The 23,764-nt window shown below is 30.2% G+C and overlaps 1 protein-coding gene across 1 annotated transcript; it reads left to right on the forward strand.

The window, feature by feature from the left end:
- Positions 1 to 282: 282 nt before the first annotated feature.
- LOC310930638 (uncharacterized protein) lies at positions 283 to 22,941 on the forward strand (the record flags this gene model as incomplete). The annotated part of the gene is made up of 5 exons (XM_083893673.1): positions 283 to 416; positions 1,813 to 2,400; positions 2,517 to 2,693; positions 22,595 to 22,696; positions 22,807 to 22,941. Exons 1-5 carry the CDS (start codon positions 294 to 296, stop codon positions 22,939 to 22,941), a joined length of 1,125 nt encoding a protein of 374 aa, XP_083749799.1. The 5' UTR covers positions 283 to 293.
- Between the last annotated feature and the right edge of the window lie 823 nt (positions 22,942 to 23,764).

Consider the following 23,764-nt stretch of genomic DNA (forward strand, 5'->3'; position numbering starts at 1 on the left):
TCCATACACTGGCTACTAGAACAATAGTCTGAGGTATTATTGGTAAACAACAGCTCAGACAGTGATGTCAGAGGCTTAGTGATGAAGAGGTTTATAGTGATGATGTCTGTGCCTCAGTCATTAATTCCAAACACTTGTCAGAGTTCTGTGAACCACACACACAGAAAACACCACACAAAGGTAAGAAATGACAAGAATGCAACAAAAATTCAGACCCCCAAAAAAAAGCGTTAACTGTGAAACGGTCGGTGGTTCTGTCGATGTAGGTCGTCTGCGGTCGCGTGTTGGCGACCATGAACGCACTGGAGGACGTCCCGTTTCAGACAACACTGGGTCCACTGGAGGAGGAAGTACAGATGGTGACGGCTCCAGATCTCACCGCATCAGACCTGCAGCGAGTACTACGGGAAACTGAGGTCAAACATACTGGTCACACATTTTATGTTGTATCTTTTCATTCCCATTTACTCGCACTTTTGGTTCTTTTAAAACTGTCAGAATGTTTCACAGGCCAGAAAATGTAAAACTCTTTAAAAACACAAAGCATAGCAAAAGCCTTAAAGGTCCAGATTGTAGAATTTAATTAAGCAGAAATTGAAGATAAAACAGTAATGACCTATACTGTTTGAGTGTACAATCATCTGATTGAATTGTTATTTTTCATTACTCCAGACTGATCCTTTTATATTTAAAATCAGGACCATGGTCAGCTCTATGGAGGTTAGTCATTTTTACAACAGCCCACAATAGACAAACTTCACATCTTTTGGGTTTTGATGCTAATATTTCTGCACTGGACTGGGAAAAGGGTGAGATGAGGAGAAACTGACCTGCAGCATGCAAGTTAACCAACAGGTGCCGCTAAATGTTAAATGAAATTTGGTCCAAAATTTGACCAAAACGTCATACGTCGTCCAAAATTTCACAACCACAGAATGTTATTGTGTTTCACGCAAGATTTTAATAATTTATTTGGAAAAAAAATTTGGTCCAAAATTTGACAAAAACGACATACTATACTATGTTGTCCCAAAACTGAATTTTTTTTTTGGAAAAGTTTTTTGGTCCAAAACTTTGACAAAAATGTCATACGTCGTCCAAAATTTGACAAACACGGCATATTATTGTATTTCACACAAGATTTGACCATTTATTTGGAAAAAAAAATTGGTCAAAAATTTGACAAAAACTACACACTATACTATTTCGTCCAAAATTGACAATTTTTGGGGAAAAGTGTTTTGGTCCAAAATTTGACAAAAACGTCATACGTCCTCCAAAATTTGACAACCACAGAATGTTATTGTGTTTCATGTAAGATTTGACCATTTATTTGGAAAAAAAATGTTGGTCCAAAATTTGACAAAAACGACATACTATACTATGTTGGTCCAAAACTTTGACAACAAACACGGCATATTATTGTATTTCACACAAGATTTGACAATTTATTTGGAAAAAAAATTTGGTCCAAAATTTGACAAAAACGACATACTGTACTATGTCGTCCAAAATTGAAATATTTTTTGGAAAAGTTTTTTGGTCCAAAATTTGACAAAAAACGTCATACGTTGTCCAAAATTTGACAACCACAGAATGGTATGTTAAACATTGTAAAACATCCAAGTTGGTCCATGTGACGTAATGATGATGAATGAATGAGATGTTGGACATTTGGTATTAGTAATTTCTCTTTTTTCCCTGATATGACTCTAGTTTTGCTCACTGATGGTGTTTTTGACTCAATACAATACCCATTACTGAAAATCTTCTTTGTTAAGTTTGTAAAATTTGCAAATTTTTCCTCTACAGTATAATTTCAAGCTGGAGACGTGGATTTTAAACAGGCACCAGCCAGTTGGCAAGAACCCATCCTGTCCTCCTTACTGGCTGATGTTCAGGAGCCCTCAGGTGCGTCACAGGAGCAGCTGCAGGTGCAGTGAACTGCGTGCCTCGACCCTTCGGCCCCGCAGTCACAGCCTGACCTCTGCGGACTGCGCTCGGCTGCACCATCGCACCGTCAAGTTCCTTCCGCCTGACACAGAGGACGAAGACGGCGACAACGAAGACAACGAGAGCTCCTCTACCGACGACGCACCTCGACCTGTGAAAAGCAGAGAGAGACCCCGTAGCGCCGCACCTCAGATCCCCTCCGCCCACAGAGGCAACTTACCAAACATCCAAGACTTTAAACCGTCCGTGCGCCTCTTGGAGAAGCAAAGATCCCTGCAGGTCAGCCCTCTGCCCCACGGACAGAAGAATGGAAAGAAGAGGCAGCGTTCACTGATCTCTGTGAGAAAGTTCTCCCTCAACTCACCACCTGCCAGTGCTTCTCCATCCAGACTGCAGCAGCACAGACCCTCCTCTGCAGGGCCTGTAGTCAGAAACCAAAGACAGAAGGTTTTTTTTTTTCCTTCTCCACTGGATCCAGACAAGATACATTCATCACCTTTATTCTCCTCACTTATTCATCATAACAACAACCCACAGTGCTTTTCTGTTTCTTCCCTTCTCAGCAAGCCTCAAGGACTGGTGGCTCTGGCTCTGGGGTTTTCTTTGACTCCACAGCAGAGTTGCTGTCAGCACTCAGCCAGGAAGAGAGGAAGCTTCTGGAAACCATCACAGAGGAGGGCTACCCTTTACGCACAGCTATTCTGGCTCTGCAAAAAACAGGCTATCACTGCCCAGAGAAGGTGGGTGAACTGCTCAGGGTTGGTAAGATCTAGTAGGAAAATCCTGATTAGTGATGGTAAATGATGAAAATGATAGGCTGTAGTAACTTTTCAATATAAGTGAGAGTTGCCTTCAAATAAGTTCACAGAAAGCTGGGGTTAGACACACTGGAGCTTTAACCATGTAACTTAACAGCTGCAACATTAAATTAATGCCTACATATTTCAACTTTAATAATTAAATGTAACAACATAATACACATTCTTAATTGGGCCATTTCAGACTAATGAGAAGTTGGGAAATGTTACTTCAAAAAGAAACTTCTTAGTAATCCAAGTCCAAGATTTTATCATTTAAAAAAAATAAAAAATTTGGTCCAAAATTTGACAAAAACGACATACTAAACTATGTCGTCCCAAAATTGACAGTTTTTTGGGAAAAGTTTTTGGTCCAAAATTTGACAAAAACGTCATATGTCGTCCAAAATTTGACAAACACAGAATGTTATTGTGTTTCACTCAAGATTTAAACATTTATTTGGAAAAAAAATTTGGTCCAAAATCTGACAAAAACGTCATACGTCCTCCAAAATTTCACAACCACAGAATGTTATTGTGTTTCACATAAGATTTGACCATTTATTTGGAAAAAAAATTTGGTCCAAAATTTGGCAAAAACGACATACTATACTATGTCGTCCCAAAACTGAATTTTTTTTTGGAAAAGTTTTTTGGTCCAAAACTTTGACAACAAACACAGCATATTATTGTATTTCACACAAGATTTGACCATTTATTTGGAAAAAAAAATTTGGTCCAAAATTTGACAAAAACTACACTATACTATTTCGTCCAAAATTGACAATTTTGTTGGAAAAGTTTTTTGGTCCAAAATTTGACAAAAACGTAATACGTTCAAAATTTGACAACCACAGAATGTTTTTGTGTTTCATGCAAGATTTGACCATTTATTTGGGAAAAAAATTTGGTCCAAAATTTGACAAAAACGACATACGTCCTCCAAAATTTTACAACCACAGAATGTTTTTGTGTTTCACTCAAGATTTAAACATTTATTTGGAAAAAAAATTTGGTCCAAAATCTGACAAAAACGTCATACGTTCTCCAAAATTTGACAAACACGGCATATTATTGTATTTTTTTAAGATTTGACCATTTATTTGGAAAAAAAACTTGGTCCAAAATTTGACAAAAACGTCAAACGTCGTCCAAAATTCGATAAAAATGGCATACAACGGTATTTCGCTCAAGATTTTACCATTTATTTTGGGAAACAATGTTGGTCCAAAATTTGACCAAAATGTCATACTATATACTATGTCGTCCAAAATTTGACTATTTAGGAAAAAATTAATAAAAATAGTTTTGGTCCTAAATTTGACAAAAATATCATACTATACTATGTCGACCAAAATTTGACAATTTTGTTGGAAAAAAAAGTTTTTGTCCAAAATCTGACAAAAATGTCATACTATACTATGTCGTCCAAAATGTGACTACTTAGGAAAAAATTTATAAAAACAGTTTTGGTCCAAAATTTGACAAAAATATCATACCATACTATGCTGACCAAAATTTCACAATTTTGTTGGAAAAAATGTTTTTGTCCAAAATTGGACAAAATTGTCACACTATATTATGTCGTCCAAAATTTGACAAAAACGTCATACTATTACTATACTATGTTGTCCAAAATTTGACAATTTTGTTGGAAAAACATTTTTGGACGAAAATTTGACAAAAACGTCATACTATACTATGTCGTCCAAAATTGACAAAAACATCATACTATACTATGTCGTCCAAAATTTGCATTTTTTTTTTTTAAGATTGTTTTGGTCCAAAATTGGACAAAAACGTCATACTATACTTTGTCGTCCAAAATTTGACAAAAACGTCATACTTTACTATGTCGTCCAAAATTTGACAATTTTCTTGAAAAAAATGTTCTGGTCCAAAATTTGACAAAAACGTCATACTATACTATGTCGTCCAAAATTTAGAAGAAACGTCATACTATACTATGTCGTCCAAAATTTGTAAAAAACGTCATACTATACTATGTCGTCCAAAATTTAGAAAAAACGTCATACTATACTATGTCGTCCAAAATTTGACAAAAAAGACATACTAAACTATGTCGTCCAAAATTTAGAAAAAACGTCATACTATACTATGTTGTCCAAAATTTAACAAAAACATCATACTATACTATGTCGTCCAAAATTTGACAATTTTCTTGAAAAAAATGTTCTGGTCCAAAATTTGACAAAATTGTCACACTATATTATGTAGTCCAAAATTTGACAAAAACGTCATACTATTACTAAACTATGTTGTCCAAAATTTGACAATTTTGTTGGAAAAACATTTTTGGACGAAAATTTGACAAAAACGTCATACTATACTATGTCGTCCAAAATTTAGAAAAAACGTCATACTATACTATGTCGTCCAAAATTTGACAAAAACGTCATACTATACTATGTCGTCCAAAATTGAGAAAAAACGTCATACTATACTATGTCGTCCAAAATTTGACAAAAACATCATACTATACTATGTCGTCCAAAATTTGCATTTTTTTTTTTTAAGATTGTTTTGGTCCAAAATTGGACAAAAACGTCATACTATACTGCGTCGTCCAAAATTTAGAAAAAACGTCATACTATACTATGTCGTCCAAAATTTGACAAAAACGTCATACTTTACTATGTCGTCCAAAATTTGACAATTTTCTTGAAAAAAATGTTCTGGTCCAAAATTTGACAAAAACGTCATACTATACTATGTCGTCCAAAATTTTGAAAAAACGTCATACTATACTATGTCGTCCAAAATTTGTAAAAAACGTCATACTATACTATGTCGTCCAAAATTTAGAAAAAACGTCATACTATACTATGTCGTCCAAAATTTGACAAAAAAGACATACTATACTATGTCGTCCAAAATTTAGAAAAAACGTCATACTATACTATGTTGTCCAAAATTTAACAAAAACATCATACTATACTATGTCGTCCAAAATTTGACAATTTTCTTGAAAAAAATGTTCTGGTCCAAAATTTGACAAAAACGTCATACTATACTATGTCGTCCAAAATTTGACAAAAACGTCATACTATACTATGTCGTCCAAAATTTTGAAAAAACGTCAAACTATACTATGTCATCCAAAATTTAGAAAAAACGTCATACTATACTATGTCGTCCAAAATTTAGAAAAAACGTCATACTATACTATGTCGTCCAAAATTTGACAAAAACGTCATACTATACTATGTCATCCAAAATTTTGAAAAAACGTCATGCTATACTATGTCGTCCAAAATTTAGAAAAAACGTCATACTATACTATGTCGTCCAAAATTTGACAAAAACTTCATACTATACTATGTCGTCCAAAATTTTGAAAAAACGTCATGCTATACTATGTCGTCCAAAATTTGACAAAAACGTCATACTATACTATGTCATCCAAAATTTGACAAAAAAGACATACTATACTATGTCGTCCAAAATTTAGAAAAAACGTCATACTATACTATGTCATCCAAAATTTAACAAAAACATCATACTATATTATGTCGTCCAAAATTTAACTAAAACATCATATTATACTATGTTGTACAAAATTTGACAATTTTCTTGAAAAAAGTGTTCTGGTCCAAAATTTTACAAAAACGTCATACCGTACTATGTCGTCCAAAATTTGACAAAAACGTCATACTATACTATGTCATCCAAAATTTGACAAAAAAGACATACTATACTATGTCGTCCAAAATTTAGAAAAAACGTCAAACTATACTATGTCGTCCAAAATTTAGAAAAAACGTCATACTATACTATGTCGTCCAAAATTTAGAAAAAACGTCATACTATACTATATCGTCCAAAATTTGACAAAAACGTCATACTATACTATGTCGTCCAAAATTTAGAAAAAACGTCATACTATACTATGTCGTCCAAAATTTGACAAAAAAGACATACTATACTATGTCGTCCAAAATTTGACAAAAACGTCATACTATACTATGTCATCCAAAATTTGACAAAAAAGACATACTATACTATGTCGTCCAAAATTTTTACCAAAACATCATACCATACTATGTTGTCCAAAATTTGACAATTTTCTTGAACAAAATGTTCTGGTCCAAAATTTGACAAAAACGTCATACTATACTATGTCATCCAAAATTTGACAAAAAAGACATACTATACTATGTCGTCCAAAATTTTGAAAAAACGTCAAACTATACTATGTCATCCAAAATTTAGAAAAAACGTCATACTATACTATGTCGTCCAAAATTTAGAAAAAACGTCATACTATACTATGTCGTCCAAAATTTGACAAAAACGTCATACTATACTATGTCGTCCAAAATTTTGAAAAAACGTCATGCTATACTATGTCGTCCAAAATTTAGAAAAAACGTCATACTATACTATGTCGTCCAAAATTTGACAAAAACTTCATACTATACTATGTCGTCCAAAATTTTGAAAAAACGTCATGCTATACTATGTCGTCCAAAATTTGACAAAAACGTCATACTATACTATGTCATCCAAAATTTGACAAAAAAGACATACTATACTATGTCGTCCAAAATTTAACTAAAACATCATATTATACTATGTTGTACAAAATTTGACAATTTTCTTGAAAAAAGTGTTCTGGTCCAAAATTTTACAAAAACGTCATACTGTACTATGTCGTCCAAAATTTGACAAAAACGTCATACTATACTATGTCATCCAAAATTTGACAAAAAAGACATACTATACTATGTCGTCCAAAATTTAACTAAAACATCATACTATACTATGTTGTACAAAATTTGACAATTTTCTTGAAAAAAGTGTTCTGGTCCAAAATTTGACAAAAACCTCATACTATACTATGTCGTCCAAAATTTGACAAAAACGTCATACTATACTATGTCATCCAAAATTTGACAAAAAAGACATACTATACTATGTCGTCCAAAATTGAGAAAAAACGTCATACTATACTATGTCATCCAAAATTTAGAAAAAACGTCATACTATACTATGTCGTCCAAAATTTGACAAAAACGTCATACTATACTATGTCGTCCAAAATTTAGAAAAAACGTCATACTATACTATGTCGTCCAAAATTTAAGAAAAACGTCATACTATACTATGTCATCCAAAATTCAGAAAAAACGTCATACTATACTATGTCGTCCAAAATTTAGAAAAAACGTCATACTATACTATGTCATCCAAAATTTGACAAAAAAGACATACTATACTATGTCGTCCAAAATTTAGAAAAAACGTCAAACTATACTATGTCATCCAAAATTTAGAAAAAACGTCATACTATACTATGTCGTCCAAAATTTGACAAAAACGTCATACTATACTGTCATCCAAAATTCAGAAAAAACGTCATACTATACTATGTCGTCCAAAATTTAGAAAAAACGTCATACTATACTATGTCATCCAAAATTTGACAAAAAAGACATACTATACTGTCATCCAAAATTCAGAAAAAACGTCATACTATACTATGTCGTCCAAAATTTAGAAAAAACGTCATACTATACTATGTCATCCAAAATTTGACAAAAAAGACATACTATACTATGTTGTCCAAAATTTAGAAAAAACGTCATACTATACTATGTCATCCAAAATTTGACAAAAAAGACATACTATACTATGTCGTCCAAAATTTAGAAAAAAAGTCAAACTATACTATGTCATCCAAAATTTAGAAAAAACGTCATACTATACTATGTCGTCCAAAATTTGACAAAAACGTCATACTATACTATGTCGTCCAAAATTTGACAATTTTCTTGAAAAAAATGTTCTGGTCCAAAATTTGACAAAAACGTCATACTATACTATGTCGTCCAAAATTTAGAAAAAACGTCATACTATACTATGTCGTCCAAAATTTTGAAAAAACATCATTCTATACTATGTCGTCCAAAATTTTGAAAAAACGTCATACTATACTATGTCGTCCAAAATTTGACAATTTTCTTGAAAAAAATGTTCTGGTCCAAAATTTGACAAAAACGTCATACTATACTATGTCGTCCAAAATTCAGAAAAAACTTCATACTATACTATGTCGTCCAAAATTTTGAAAAAACATCATTCTATACTATGTCGTCCAAAATTTAGAAAAAACGTCATACTATACTATGTCGTCCAAAATTTAGAAAAAACGTCAAACTATACTATGTCATCCAAAATTTTGAAAAAACGTCATACTATACTATGTCGTCCATAATTTAACAAAAACATCATACTATACTATGTCGTCCAAAATTTGACAAAAACGTCATACTATACTATGTCATCCAAAATTTGACAAAAAAGACATACTATACTATGTCGTCCAAAATTTAGAAAAAACGTCATACTATACTATGTCATCCAAAATTTAACAAAAACATCATACTATACTATGTCATCCAAAATTCAGAAAAAACGTCATACTATACTATGTCGTCCAAAATTTAGAAAAAAAGTCATACTATACTATGTCATCCAAAATTTGACAAAAAAGACATACTATACTATGTCGTCCAAAATTTGGAAAAAACGTCAAACTATACTATGTCATCCAAAATTTAGAAAAAACGTCATACTATACTATGTCGTCCAAAATTTAGAAAAAACGTCATACTATACTATGTCGTCCAAAATTTGACAAAAACGTCATACTATACTATGTCGTCCAAAATTGAGAAAAAACGTCATACTATACTATGTCGTCCAAAATTTGACAAAAACGTCATACTATACTTTGTCGTCCAAAATTTAGAAAAAACGTCATACTATACTATGTCGTCCAAAATTTGACAATTTTCTTGAAAAAAATGTTCTGGTCCAAAATTTGACAATTTTCTTGAAAAAAATGTTCTGGTCCAAAATTTGACAAAAACGTCATACTATACTATGTCGTCCAAAATTTGACAAAAACGTCATACTATACTATGTCATCCAAAATTTAACAAAAACATCATACTATACTATGTAATCCAAAATTCAGAAAAAACGTCATACTATACTATGTCGTCCAAAATTTGACAAAAACGTCATACTATACTATGTCATCCAAAATTTGACAAAAAAGACATACTATACTATGTCGTCCAAAATTTAGAAAAAACGTCATACTATACTATGTCATCCAAAATTTAACAAAAACATCATACTATACTATGTCATCCAAAATTCAGTAAAAACGTCATACTATACTATGTCGTCCAAAATTTAGAAAAAACGTCATACTATACTATGTCATCCAAAATTTGACAAAAAAGACATACTATACTATGTCGTCCAAAATTTAGAAAAAACGTCAAACTATACTATGTCATCCAAAATTTAGAAAAAACGTCATACTATACTATGTCGTCCAAAATTTAGAAAAAACATCATACTATACTATGTCGTCCAAAATTTTGTAAAAACATCATTCTATACTATGTCGTCCAAAATTTAGAAAAAAAGACATACTATACTATGTCGTCCAAAATTTATAAAAAACGTCATACTATACTATGTCGTCCAAAATTTAGAAAAAACGTCATACTATACTATGTCGTCCAAAAATTGACAAAAACGTCATACTATACTATGTCGTCCAAAATTTAGAAAAAACATCATACTATACTATGTCGTCCAAAATTTGACAAAAAAGACATTCTATACTATGTCGTCCAAAATTTAGAAAAACGTCATACTATACTATGTCGTCCAAAATTTGACAAAAACGTCATACTATACTATGTCGTCCAAAATTTGACAAAAACGTCATACTATACTATGTCGTCCAAAATTTTGAAAAAACGTCATGCTATACTATGTCGTCCAAAATTTGACAAAAACGTCATACTATACTATGTCATCCAAAATTTGACAAAAAAGACTTGAAAAAAGTGTTCTGGTCCAAAATTTGACAAAAACGTCATACTGTACTATGTCGTCCAAAATTTGACAAAAACGTCATACTATACTATGTCATCCAAAATTTGACAAAAAAGACATACAAAACTTTGTCGTCCAAAATTTAGAAAAAACGTCATACTATACTGTCATCCAAAATTTGACAAAAAAGACATACAAAACTTTGTCGTCCAAAATTTAGAAAAAACGTCATACTATACTATGTCGTCCAAAATTTTGAAAAAACGTCATACTATACTATGTCGTCCAAAATTTGACAATTTTCTAGAAAAAAATGTTCTGGTCCAAAATTTGACAAAAACGTCATATTATACTATGTCGTCCAAAATTTAGAAAAAACGTCATAATATACTATGTCATCCAAAATTTGACAAAAACGTCATACTATACTATGTCATCCAAAATTTGACAAAAAAGACATACTATACTATGTCGTCCAAAATTTAGAAAAAACGTCATACTATACTATGTCATCCAAAATTTAACAAAAACATCATACTATACTATGTCATCCAAAATTCAGAAAAAACGTCATACTATACTATGTCGTCCATAATTTAACAAAAACATCATACTATACTATGTCGTCCAAAATTTGACAAAAACGTCATACTATACTATGTCATCCAAAATTTGACAAAAAAGACATACTATACTATGTCGTCCAAAATTTAGAAAAAACGTCATACTATACTATGTCATCCAAAATTTAACAAAAACATCATACTATACTATGTCATCCAAAATTCAGAAAAAACGTCATACTATACTATGTCGTCTAAAATTTAGAAAAAAAGTCATACTATACTATGTCATCCAAAATTTGACAAAAAAGACATACTATACTATGTCGTCCAAAATTTGGAAAAAACGTCAAACTATACTATGTCATCCAAAATTTAGAAAAAACGTCATACTATACTATGTCGTCCAAAATTTAGAAAAAACGTCATACTATACTATGTCGTCCAAAATTTGACAAAAACGTCATACTATACTATGTCGTCCAAAATTGAGAAAAAACGTCATACTATACTATGTCGTCCAAAATTTGACAAAAACGTCATACTATACTTTGTCGTCCAAAATTTAGAAAAAACGTCATACTATACTATGTCGTCCAAAATTTGACAATTTTCTTGAAAAAAATGTTCTGGTCCAAAATTTGACAATTTTCTTGAAAAAAATGTTCTGGTCCAAAATTTGACAAAAACGTCATACTATACTATGTCATCCAAAATTTAACAAAAACATCATACTATACTATGTAATCCAAAATTCAGAAAAAACGTCATACTATACTATGTCGTCCAAAATTTGACAAAAACGTCATACTATACTATGTCATCCAAAATTTGACAAAAAAGACATACTATACTATGTCGTCCAAAATTTAGAAAAAACGTCATACTATACTATGTCATCCAAAATTTAACAAAAACATCATACTATACTATGTCATCCAAAATTCAGTAAAAACGTCATACTATACTATGTCGTCCAAAATTTAGAAAAAACGTCATACTATACTATGTCATCCAAAATTTGACAAAAAAGACATACTATACTATGTCGTCCAAAATTTAGAAAAAACGTCAAACTATACTATGTCATCCAAAATTTAGAAAAAACGTCATACTATACTATGTCGTCCAAAATTTAGAAAAAACATCATACTATACTATGTCGTCCAAAATTTTGTAAAAACATCATTCTATACTATGTCGTCCAAAATTTAGAAAAAAAGACATACTATACTATGTCGTCCAAAATTTATAAAAAACGTCATACTATACTATGTCGTCCAAAATTTAGAAAAAACGTCATACTATACTATGTCGTCCAAAATTTTGAAAAAACGTCATGCTATACTATGTCATCCAAAATTTAACAAAAACATCATACTATACTATGTCATCCAAAATTCAGAAAAAACGTCATACTATACTATGTCGTCCAAAATTTGACAAAAACGTCATACTATACTATGTCATCCAAAATTTGACAAAAAAGACATACTATACTATGTCATCCAAAATTTAACAAAAACATCATACTATACTATGTCATCCAAAATTCAGTAAAAACGTCATACTATACTATGTCGTCCAAAATTTAGAAAAAACGTCATACTATACTATGTCATCCAAAATTTGACAAAAAAGACATACTATACTATGTCGTCCAAAATTTAGAAAAAACGTCAAACTATACTATGTCATCCAAAATTTAGAAAAAACGTCATACTATACTATGTCGTCCAAAATTTAGAAAAAACATCATACTATACTATGTCGTCCAAAATTTTGTAAAAACATCATTCTATACTATGTCGTCCAAAATTTAGAAAAAAAGACATACTATACTATGTCGTCCAAAATTTATAAAAAACGTCATACTATACTATGTCGTCCAAAATTTAGAAAAAACGTCATACTATACTATGTCGTCCAAAATTTTGAAAAAACGTCATGCTATACTATGTCATCCAAAATTTAACAAAAACATCATACTATACTATGTCATCCAAAATTCAGAAAAAACGTCATACTATACTATGTCGTCCAAAATTTGACAAAAACGTCATACTATACTATGTCATCCAAAATTTGACAAAAAAGACATACTATACTATGTCGTCCAAAATTTAGAAAAAACGTCATACTATACTATGTCATCCAAAATTTAACAAAAACATCATACTATATTATGTCATCCAAAATTCAGAAAAAACGTCATACTATACTATGTCGTCCAAAATTTAGAAAAAACGTCATACTATACTATGTCATCCAAAATTTGACAAAAAAGACATACAAAACTATGTCGTCCAAAATTTGACAAAAAAGACATTCTATACTATGTCGTCCAAAATTTAGAAAAAACGTCATACTATACTATGTCATCCAAAATTCAGTAAAAACGTCATACTATACTATGTCGTCCAAAATTTAGAAAAAACGTCATACTATACTATGTCATCCAAAATTTGACAAAAAAGACATACTATACTATGTCGTCCAAAATTTAGAAAAAACGTCAAACTATACTATGTCATCCAAAATTTAGAAAAAACGTCATACTATACTATGTCGTCCAAAATTTAGAAAAAACATCATACTATACTATGTCGTCCAAAATTTTGTAAAAACATCATTCTATACTATGTCGTCCAAAATTTAGAAAAAAAGACATACTATACTATGTCGTCCAAAATTTATAAAAAACGTCATACTATACTATGTCGTCCAAAATTTAGAAAAAACGTCATACTATACTATGTCGTCCAAAATTTTGAAAAAACGTCATGCTATACTATGTCATCCAAAATTTAACAAAAACATCATACTATACTATGTCATCCAAAATTCAGAAAAAACGTCATACTATACTATGTCGTCCAAAATTTGACAAAAACGTCATACTATACTATGTCATCCAAAATTTGACAAAAAAGACATACTATACTATGTCGTCCAAAATTTAGAAAAAACGTCATACTATACTATGTCATCCAAAATTTAACAAAAACATCATACTATATTATGTCATCCAAAATTCAGAAAAAACGTCATACTATACTATGTCGTCCAAAATTTAGAAAAAACGTCATACTATACTATGTCATCCAAAATTTGACAAAAAAGACATACAAAACTATGTCGTCCAAAATTTGACAAAAAAGACATTCTATACTATGTCGTCCAAAATTTAGAAAAAACGTCATACTATACTATGTCGTCCAAAATTTAGAAAAAACGTCATACTATACTATGTCGTCCAAAATTTAACTAAAACATCATACTATACTATGTTGTCCAAAATTTGACAATTTTCTTGAAAAAAATGTTCTGGTCCAAAATTTGACAAAAACGTCATACTATACTGTCGTCCAAAGTTTGACAAAAACGTCATACTATACTATGTCATCCAAAATTTGACAAAAAAGACATACCATACTATGTCGTCCAAAATTTAGAAAAAACGTCAAACTATACTATGTCATCCAAAATTTAGAAAAAACGTCATACTATACTATGTCGTCCAAAATTTAGAAAAAACGTCATACTATACTATATCGTCCAAAATTTGACAAAAACGTCATACTATACTATGTCGTCCAAAATTTGACAAAAAAGACATACTATACTATGTCGTCCAAAATTTGACAAAAACGTCATACTATACTATGTCATCCAAAATTTGACAAAAAAGACATACTATACTATGTCGTCCAAAATTTAGAAAAAACGTCATACTATACTATGTCATCCAAAATTTAACAAAAACATCATACTATACTATGTCATCCAAAATTCAGAAAAAACGTCATACTATACTATGTCGTCCAAAATTTAGAAAAAAAGTCATACTATACTATGTCATCCAAAATTTGACAAAAAAGACATACTATACTATGTCGTCCAAAATTTGGAAAAAACGTCAAACTATACTATGTCATCCAAAATTTAGAAAAAACGTCATACTATACTATGTCGTCCAAAATTTAGAAAAAACGTCATACTATACTATGTCGTCCAAAATTTGACAAAAACGTCATACTATACTATGTCGTCCAAAATTGAGAAAAAACGTCATACTATACTATGTCGTCCAAAATTTGACAAAAACGTCATACTATACTTTGTCGTCCAAAATTTAGAAAAAACGTCATACTATACTATGTCGTCCAAAATTTGACAATTTTCTTGAAAAAAATGTTCTGGTCCAAAATTTGACAATTTTCTTGAAAAAAATGTTCTGGTCCAAAATTTGACAAAAACGTCATACTATACTATGTCGTCCAAAATTTGACAAAAACGTCATACTATACTATGTCATCCAAAATTTAACAAAAACATCATACTATACTATGTAATCCAAAATTCAGAAAAAACGTCATACTATACTATGTCGTCCAAAATTTGACAAAAACGTCATACTATACTATGTCATCCAAAATTTGACAAAAAAGACATACTATACTATGTCGTCCAAAATTTAGAAAAAACGTCATACTATACTATGTCATCCAAAATTTAACAAAAACATCATACTATACTATGTCATCCAAAATTCAGTAAAAACGTCATACTATACTATGTCGTCCAAAATTTAGAAAAAACGTCATACTATACTATGTCATCCAAAATTTGACAAAAAAGACATACTATACTATGTCGTCCAAAATTTAGAAAAAACGTCAAACTATACTATGTCATCCAAAATTTAGAAAAAACGTCATACTATACTATGTCGTCCAAAATTTAGAAAAAACATCATACTATACTATGTCGTCCAAAATTTTGTAAAAACATCATTCTATACTATGTCGTCCAAAATTTAGAAAAAAAGACATACTATACTATGTCGTCCAAAATTTATAAAAAACGTCATACTATACTATGTCGTCCAAAATTTTGAAAAAACGTCATACTATACTATGTCGTCCAAAATTTTGAAAAAACGTCATGCTATACTATGTCATCCAAAATTTAACAAAAACATCATACTATACTATGTCATCCAAAATTCAGAAAAAACGTCATACTATACTATGTCGTCCAAAATTTGACAAAAACGTCATACTATACTATGTCATCCAAAATTTGACAAAAAAGACATACTATACTATGTCGTCCAAAATTTAGAAAAAACGTCATACTATACTATGTCATCCAAAATTTAACAAAAACATCATACTATATTATGTCATCCAAAATTCAGAAAAAACGTCATACTATACTATGTCGTCCAAAATTTAGAAAAAACGTCATACTATACTATGTCATCCAAAATTTGACAAAAAAGACATACAAAACTATGTCGTCCAAAATTTGACAAAAAAGACATTCTATACTATGTCGTCCAAAATTTAGAAAAAACGTCATACTATACTATGTCGTCCAAAATTTAGAAAAAACGTCATACTATACTATGTCGTCCAAAATTTAGAAAAAACGTCATACTATACTATGTCGTCCAAAAATTGACAGAAATGTCATACTATACTATGTCGTCCAAAATTTAACAAAAACATCATACTATACTATGTCATCCAAAATTTGACAAAAAAGACATTCTATACTATGTCGTCCAAAATTTAGAAAAAACGTCATACTATACTATGTCGTCCAAAATTTAGAAAAAACGTCATACTATACTATGTCGTCCAAAATTTAACTAAAACATCATACTATACTATGTTGTCCAAAATTTGACAATTTTCTTGAAAAAAATGTTCTGGTCCAAAATTTGACAAAAACGTCATACTATACTGTCGTCCAAAGTTTGACAAAAACGTCATACTATACTATGTCATCCAAAATTTGACAAAAAAGACATACTATACTATGTCGTCCAAAATTTAGAAAAAACGTCAAACTATACTATGTCATCCAAAATTTAGAAAAAACGTCATACTATACTATGTCGTCCAAAATTTAGAAAAAACGTCATACTATACTATATCGTCCAAAATTTGACAAAAACGTCATACTATACTATGTCGTCCAAAATTTGACAAAAAAGACATACTATACTATGTCGTCCAAAATTTGACAAAAACGTCATACTATACTATGTCATCCAAAATTTGACAAAAAAGACATACTATACTATGTCGTCCAAAATTTTACCAAAACATCATACCATACTATGTCGTCCAAAATTTGACAATTTTCTTGAAAAAAATGTTCTGGTCCAAAATTTGACAAAAACGTCATACTATACTATGTCATCCAAAATTTGACAAAAAAGACATACTATACTATGTCGTCCAAAATTTTGAAAAAACGTCAAACTATACTATGTCATCCAAAATTTAGAAAAAACGTCATACTATACTATGTCGTCCAAAATTTAGAAAAAACGTCATACTATACTATGTCGTCCAAAATTTGACAAAAACGTCATACTATACTATGTCGTCCAAAATTTTGAAAAAACGTCATGCTATACTATGTCGTCCAAAATTTAGAAAAAACGTCATACTATACTATGTCGTCCAAAATTTGACAAAAACTTCATACTATACTATGTCGTCCAAAATTTTGAAAAAACGTCATGCTATACTATGTCGTCCAAAATTTGACAAAAACGTCATACTATACTATGTCATCCAAAATTTGACAAAAAAGACATACTATACTATGTCGTCCAAAATTTAACTAAAACATCATACTATACTATGTTGTACAAAATTTGACAATTTTCTTGAAAAAAGTGTTCTGGTCCAAAATTTGACAAAAACGTCATACTGTACTATGTCGTCCAAAATTTGACAAAAACGTCATACTATACTATGTCATCCAAAATTTGACAAAAAATACATACTATACTATGTCGTCCAAAATTTAGAAAAAACGTCAAACTATACTATGTCATCCAAAATTTAGAAAAAACGTCATACTATACTGTCATCCAAAATTTGACAAAAAAGACATACAAAACTTTGTCGTCCAAAATTTAGAAAAAACGTCATACTATACTATGTCGTCCAAAATTTAGAAAAAACGTCATACTATACTATGTCGTCCAAAATTTAGAAAAAACGTCATACTATACTATGTCGTCCAAAATTTGACAATTTTCTAGAAAAAAATGTTCTGGTCCAAAATTTGACAAAAACGTCATGTTATACTATGTCGTCCAAAATTTAGAAAAAACGTCATAATATACTATGTCGTCCAAAATTTAGAAAAAACGTCATACTATACTATGTCATCCAAAATTTGACAAAAAAGACATACTATACTGTCGTCCAAAATTTAGAAAAAACGTCAAACTATACTATGTCATCCAAAATTTAGAAAAAACGTCATACTATACTATGTCGTCCAAAATTTAGAAAAAACGTCATACAATACTATGTCATCCATAATTTAACAAAAACATCATACTATACTATGTCGTCCAAAATTTGACAAAAACGTCATACTATACTATGTCATCCAAAATTTGACAAAAAAGACATACTATACTATGTCGTCCAAAATTTAGAAAAAACGTCATACTATACTATGTCATCCAAAATTTAACAAAAACATCATACTATACTATGTCATCCAAAATTCAGAAAAAACGTCATACTATACTATGTCATCCAAAATTTGACAAAAAAGACATACAAAACTATGTCGTCCAAAATTTAGAAAAAACGTCAAACTATACTATGTCATCCAAAATTTAGAAAAAACGTCATACTATACTATGTCGTCCAAAATTTGACAAAAACGTCATACTATACTATGTCGTCCAAAATTTAGAAAAAACGTCATACTATACTATGTCGTCCAAAATTTTGAAAAAACGTCATGCTATACTATGTCGTCCAAAATTTGACAAAAACGTCATCCTATACTATGTCGTCCAAAATTTAACTAAAACATCATACTATACTATGTTGTCCAAAATTTGACAATTTTCTTGAAAAAAGTGTTCTGGTCCAAAATTTGACAAAAACGTCATACTGTACTGTCGTCCAAAATTTGACAAAAACGTCATACTATACTATGTCATCCAAAATTTGACAAAAAAGACATACTATACTATGTCGTCCAAAATTTAGAAAAAACGTCATACTATACTATGTCGTCCAAAATTTAGAAAAAACGTCAAACTATACTATGTCATCCAAAATTTAGAAAAAACGTCATACTATACTGTCGTCCAAAATTTAGAAAAAACGTCCTACTATACTATGTCGTCCAAAATTTAGAAAAAACGTCATACTATACTATGTCATCCAAAATTTGACAAAAAAGACATACAAAACTATGTCGTCCAAAATTTAGAAAAAACGTCAAACTATACTATGTCATCCAAAATTTGACAAAAACGTCATACTATACTATGTCGTCCAAAATTTAGAAAAAACGTCATACTATACTATGTCGTCCAAAATTTTGAAAAAACGTCATCCTATACTATGTCGTCCAAAATTTGACAAAAACGTCATCCTATACTATGTCGTCCAAAATTTAACTAAAACATCATACTATACTATGTTGTCCAAAATTTGACAATTTTCTTGAAAAAAGTGTTCTGGTCCAAAATTTGACAAAAACGTCATACTGTACTGTCGTCCAAAATTTGACAAAAACGTCATACTATACTATGTCATCCAAAATTTGACAAAAAAGACATACTATACTATGTCGTCCAAAATTTGGAAAAAACGTCATACTATACTATGTCGTCCAAGATTTAGAAAAAACGTCATACTATACTATGTCATCCAAAATTTGACAAAAAAGACATACTATACTATGTCGTCCAAAATTTAGAAAAAACGTCATACTATACTATGTCGTCCAAAATTTAGAAAAAACGTCATACTATACTATGTCGTCCAAGATTTAGAAAAAACGTCATACTATACTATGTCGTCCAAAATTTAACAAAAACATCATACTATACTATGTCGTCCAAAATTTAGAAAAAACTTCATACTATACTATGTCGTCCAAAATTTTGAAAAAACATCATTCTATACTATGTCGTCCAAAATTTAGAAAAAACGTCATACTATACTATGTTGTCCAAAATTTTGAAAAAACGTCATACTATACTATGTCGTCCATAATTTAACAAAAACATCATACTATACTATGTCGTCCAAAATTTGACAAAAATGTCATACTATACTATGTCGTCCATAATTTAACAAAAACATCATACTATACTATGTCATCCAAAATTTGACAAAAAAGACATACTATACTATGTCGTCCAAAATTTAGAAAAAACGTCATACTATACTATGTCATCCAAAATTTAACAAAAACATCATACTATACTATGTCATCCAAAATTCAGAAAAAACGTCATACTATACTATGTCGTCCAAAATTTTGAAAAAACGTCATACTATACTATGTCGTCCAAAATTTGACAAAAACGTCATACTATACTATGTCGTCCAAAATTTAGAAAAAACGTCATACTATACTATGTCATCCAAAATTTAACAAAAACATCATACTATACTATGTCATCCAAAATTCAGAAAAAACGTCATACTATACTATGTCGTACAAAATTTAGAAAAAACGTCATACTATACTATGTCATCCAAAATTTGACAAAAAAGACATACTATACTATGTCGTCCAAAATTCAGAAAAAACGTCAAACTATACTATGTCGTCCAAAATTTAGAAAAAACGTCATACTATACTATGTCGTCCAAAATTTGACAATTTTCTTGAAAAAAATGTTCTGGTCCAAAATTTGACAAAAACGTCATACTATACTATGTCGTCCAAAATTTAGAAAAAACATCATTCTATACTATGTCGTCCAAAATTTAGAAAAAACGTCATACTATACTATGTCGTCCAAAATTTAGAAAAAACGTCATACTATACTATGTCGTCCATAGTTTAACTAAAACATCATACTATACTATGTCGTCCAAAATTTAGAAAAAACGTCATACTATACTATGTCGTCCAAAATTTAGAAAAAACGTCATACTATACTATGTCGTCCATAGTTTAACTAAAACATCATACTATACTATGTCGTCCAAAATTTAGAAAAAACGTCATACTATACTATGTCGTCCAAAATTTAGAAAAAACGTCATACTATACTATGTCGTCCAAAATTTGACAATTTTCTTGAAAAAAATGTTCTGGTCCAAAATTTGACAAAAACGTCATACTATACTATGTCGTCCAAAATTTAGAAAAAACGTCATACTATACTATGTCGTCCAAAATTTAGAAAAAACGTCATACTATACTATGTCGTCCATAGTTTAACTAAAACATCATACTATACTATGTCGTCCAAAATTTAGAAAAAACGTCATACTATACTATGTCGTCCAAAATTTAGAAAAAACGTCATACTATACTATGTCGTCCATAGTTTAACTAAAACATCATACTATACTATGTCGTCCAAAATTTAGAAAAAACGTCATACTATACTATGTCGTCCAAAATTTAGAAAAAACGTCATACTATACTATGTCGTCCAAAAATTTGAAAAAACGTCATACTATACTATGTCGTCCATAATTAAACTAAAACATCATACTATTCTATGTCGTCCAAAATTTAGAAAAAACGTCATACTATACTATGTCGTCCAAAATTTAGAAAAAACATCATTCTAAACTATGTCGTCCAAAATTTAGAAAAAACTTCATACTATACTGTCGTCCAAAATTTAGAAAAAACGTCATACTATACTATGTCGTCCAAAATTTAACAAAAACATCATACGATACTATGTCGTCCAAAATTTAACAAAAACGTCATACTATACTGCGTCGTCCAAAATTTTACAATTTTCTTGAAAAAAATGTTCTGGTCCAAAATTTGACAAAAAACGTCATACTATACTATGTCGTCCAAAATTTAACAAAAACATCATACTATACCATGTCGTCCAAAATTCGACAAAAACGTCATACTATACTATGTCGTCCATAAACCATAAATTGTAAATATCAAAATCATCATAAAAGTACTTAATGTTGGAAATCATAAATAAATTCCCTGAGTTGTATGACAGCAAAATGTTGTATTTTACAACATTTTTGGTTATTAGCATTCAGTATGGAATAAGTCATTAATTATGAGGCACTTATTAAGGGGTAGTAAACATTAACTGCTTATTAATGTATTAACTACTATGATGACTAATACTAAGTAATACACAATAATGATTATCAATATATTATTAAACAGTTATCAAATAAAGACCACCAGCTGAAACTAAATCGATGCCTTCATATTTGAGCATTGATAATAATAATCTAAGAATCTAATACACATTGTGATTTAAGGAAAAAAATGGACCCTTTATGCAAACTCACAATTCATTAACTTGTTTTATTATTTTGTGCCGTCAAGAGCAAGCATGCAATCTTAATAGAATGATTTTACCCCTTTTTCTCTCTACAGATCCTAAAATACCTAGTTGCAAGAGAGCGTCTGTGTGGACTGGGCTATGATGAGGTTCAGGTGGATGAGGCTTTGGAGATGTTTCAGAACTGTGAGAGCAAGGTGACCGACTCATCACATGATACCAGCAGGACCACAAGAATACCTCTTAAAATGTGATGTGATGAAAAGACACTTTAATATATAACACCAGTTTTTTTTTTTAATTTTAGGCTGCTGACTTCCTGCGGCTGCTCACTCAGTTTAACGAAATGGGTTTCCAGCAGAGTGCAATCAAAGAGGTGCTGCTCGTTCATGAAAATCACCGTGAGAGGGCTCTCGAAGAACTCATGACGCGTACGGGTTAAAAAAAAGAGGTTCATTTTCACATTTATGTAAAGCACACACTGCCTTCTGTCTCAAAATACCTGTGCATAGAAACTAGAATGGAAACTTGGATGATGTTTAATTAAATGTAGGACTGTCATAATGCAATAACTCAACAATAACATTAGTATGGCTGCAACTAACGTTTTTTCAGATTTAAAACCGTTTTAGTATTATATACATGTATATTTTCAGAATTGATTCATTAGAATATTTTCTCAATTCATTTGCTTTGTTTCTATGTTTCTTAAACTCAAAATGATCATGATTACATGTTTCTTGCTCTTCTTTTAAATATTCAGCAGAAGATGCTGAAAAATCAGAACTGGTTTTAATTAAAAAACACTCAAACTGATTATACAAATAGTTGGTGATTAATTTAGGAATCGATTGTTGTCGCAGCTCTACGTCTTCAACTGCACTGTAATAATGGTAATGTATTAGAACATGAATGCTTTGGATTTCTCATCCCAGATGTATATGTGAAAAAGTGTTTTTCTGTCCATTAAATTCTAAAAAGTTTTCATTGTGTCATCTTAACATTTTTGGCTGCATCATCAAGCCCCAATTAAAAGTAACAGGAAAAAAAAACAGTTACCACGAGTAAGGATCTACGTTTTTTTTTTAAAAACATTTATTTACAGGTGGATTTAAAAACAAAAGCACTGAATGTTGAGTTGTGGAGGAAGAAAACGTTGGTGCTTTGGTGAGAGAAGTATTGTGATTATGGTTCATAACATGTTGGACTTATAAATGTTGCAATCGATATAAAAAAAACAACAATCAAAAAGTCAAAGTGGAGCA

Source organism: Microchirus variegatus (genome assembly GCF_963457635.1).
Source record: "Microchirus variegatus genome assembly, chromosome: 8".
In the NCBI taxonomy this organism is placed as follows: domain Eukaryota; kingdom Metazoa; phylum Chordata; class Actinopteri; order Pleuronectiformes; family Soleidae; genus Microchirus; species Microchirus variegatus.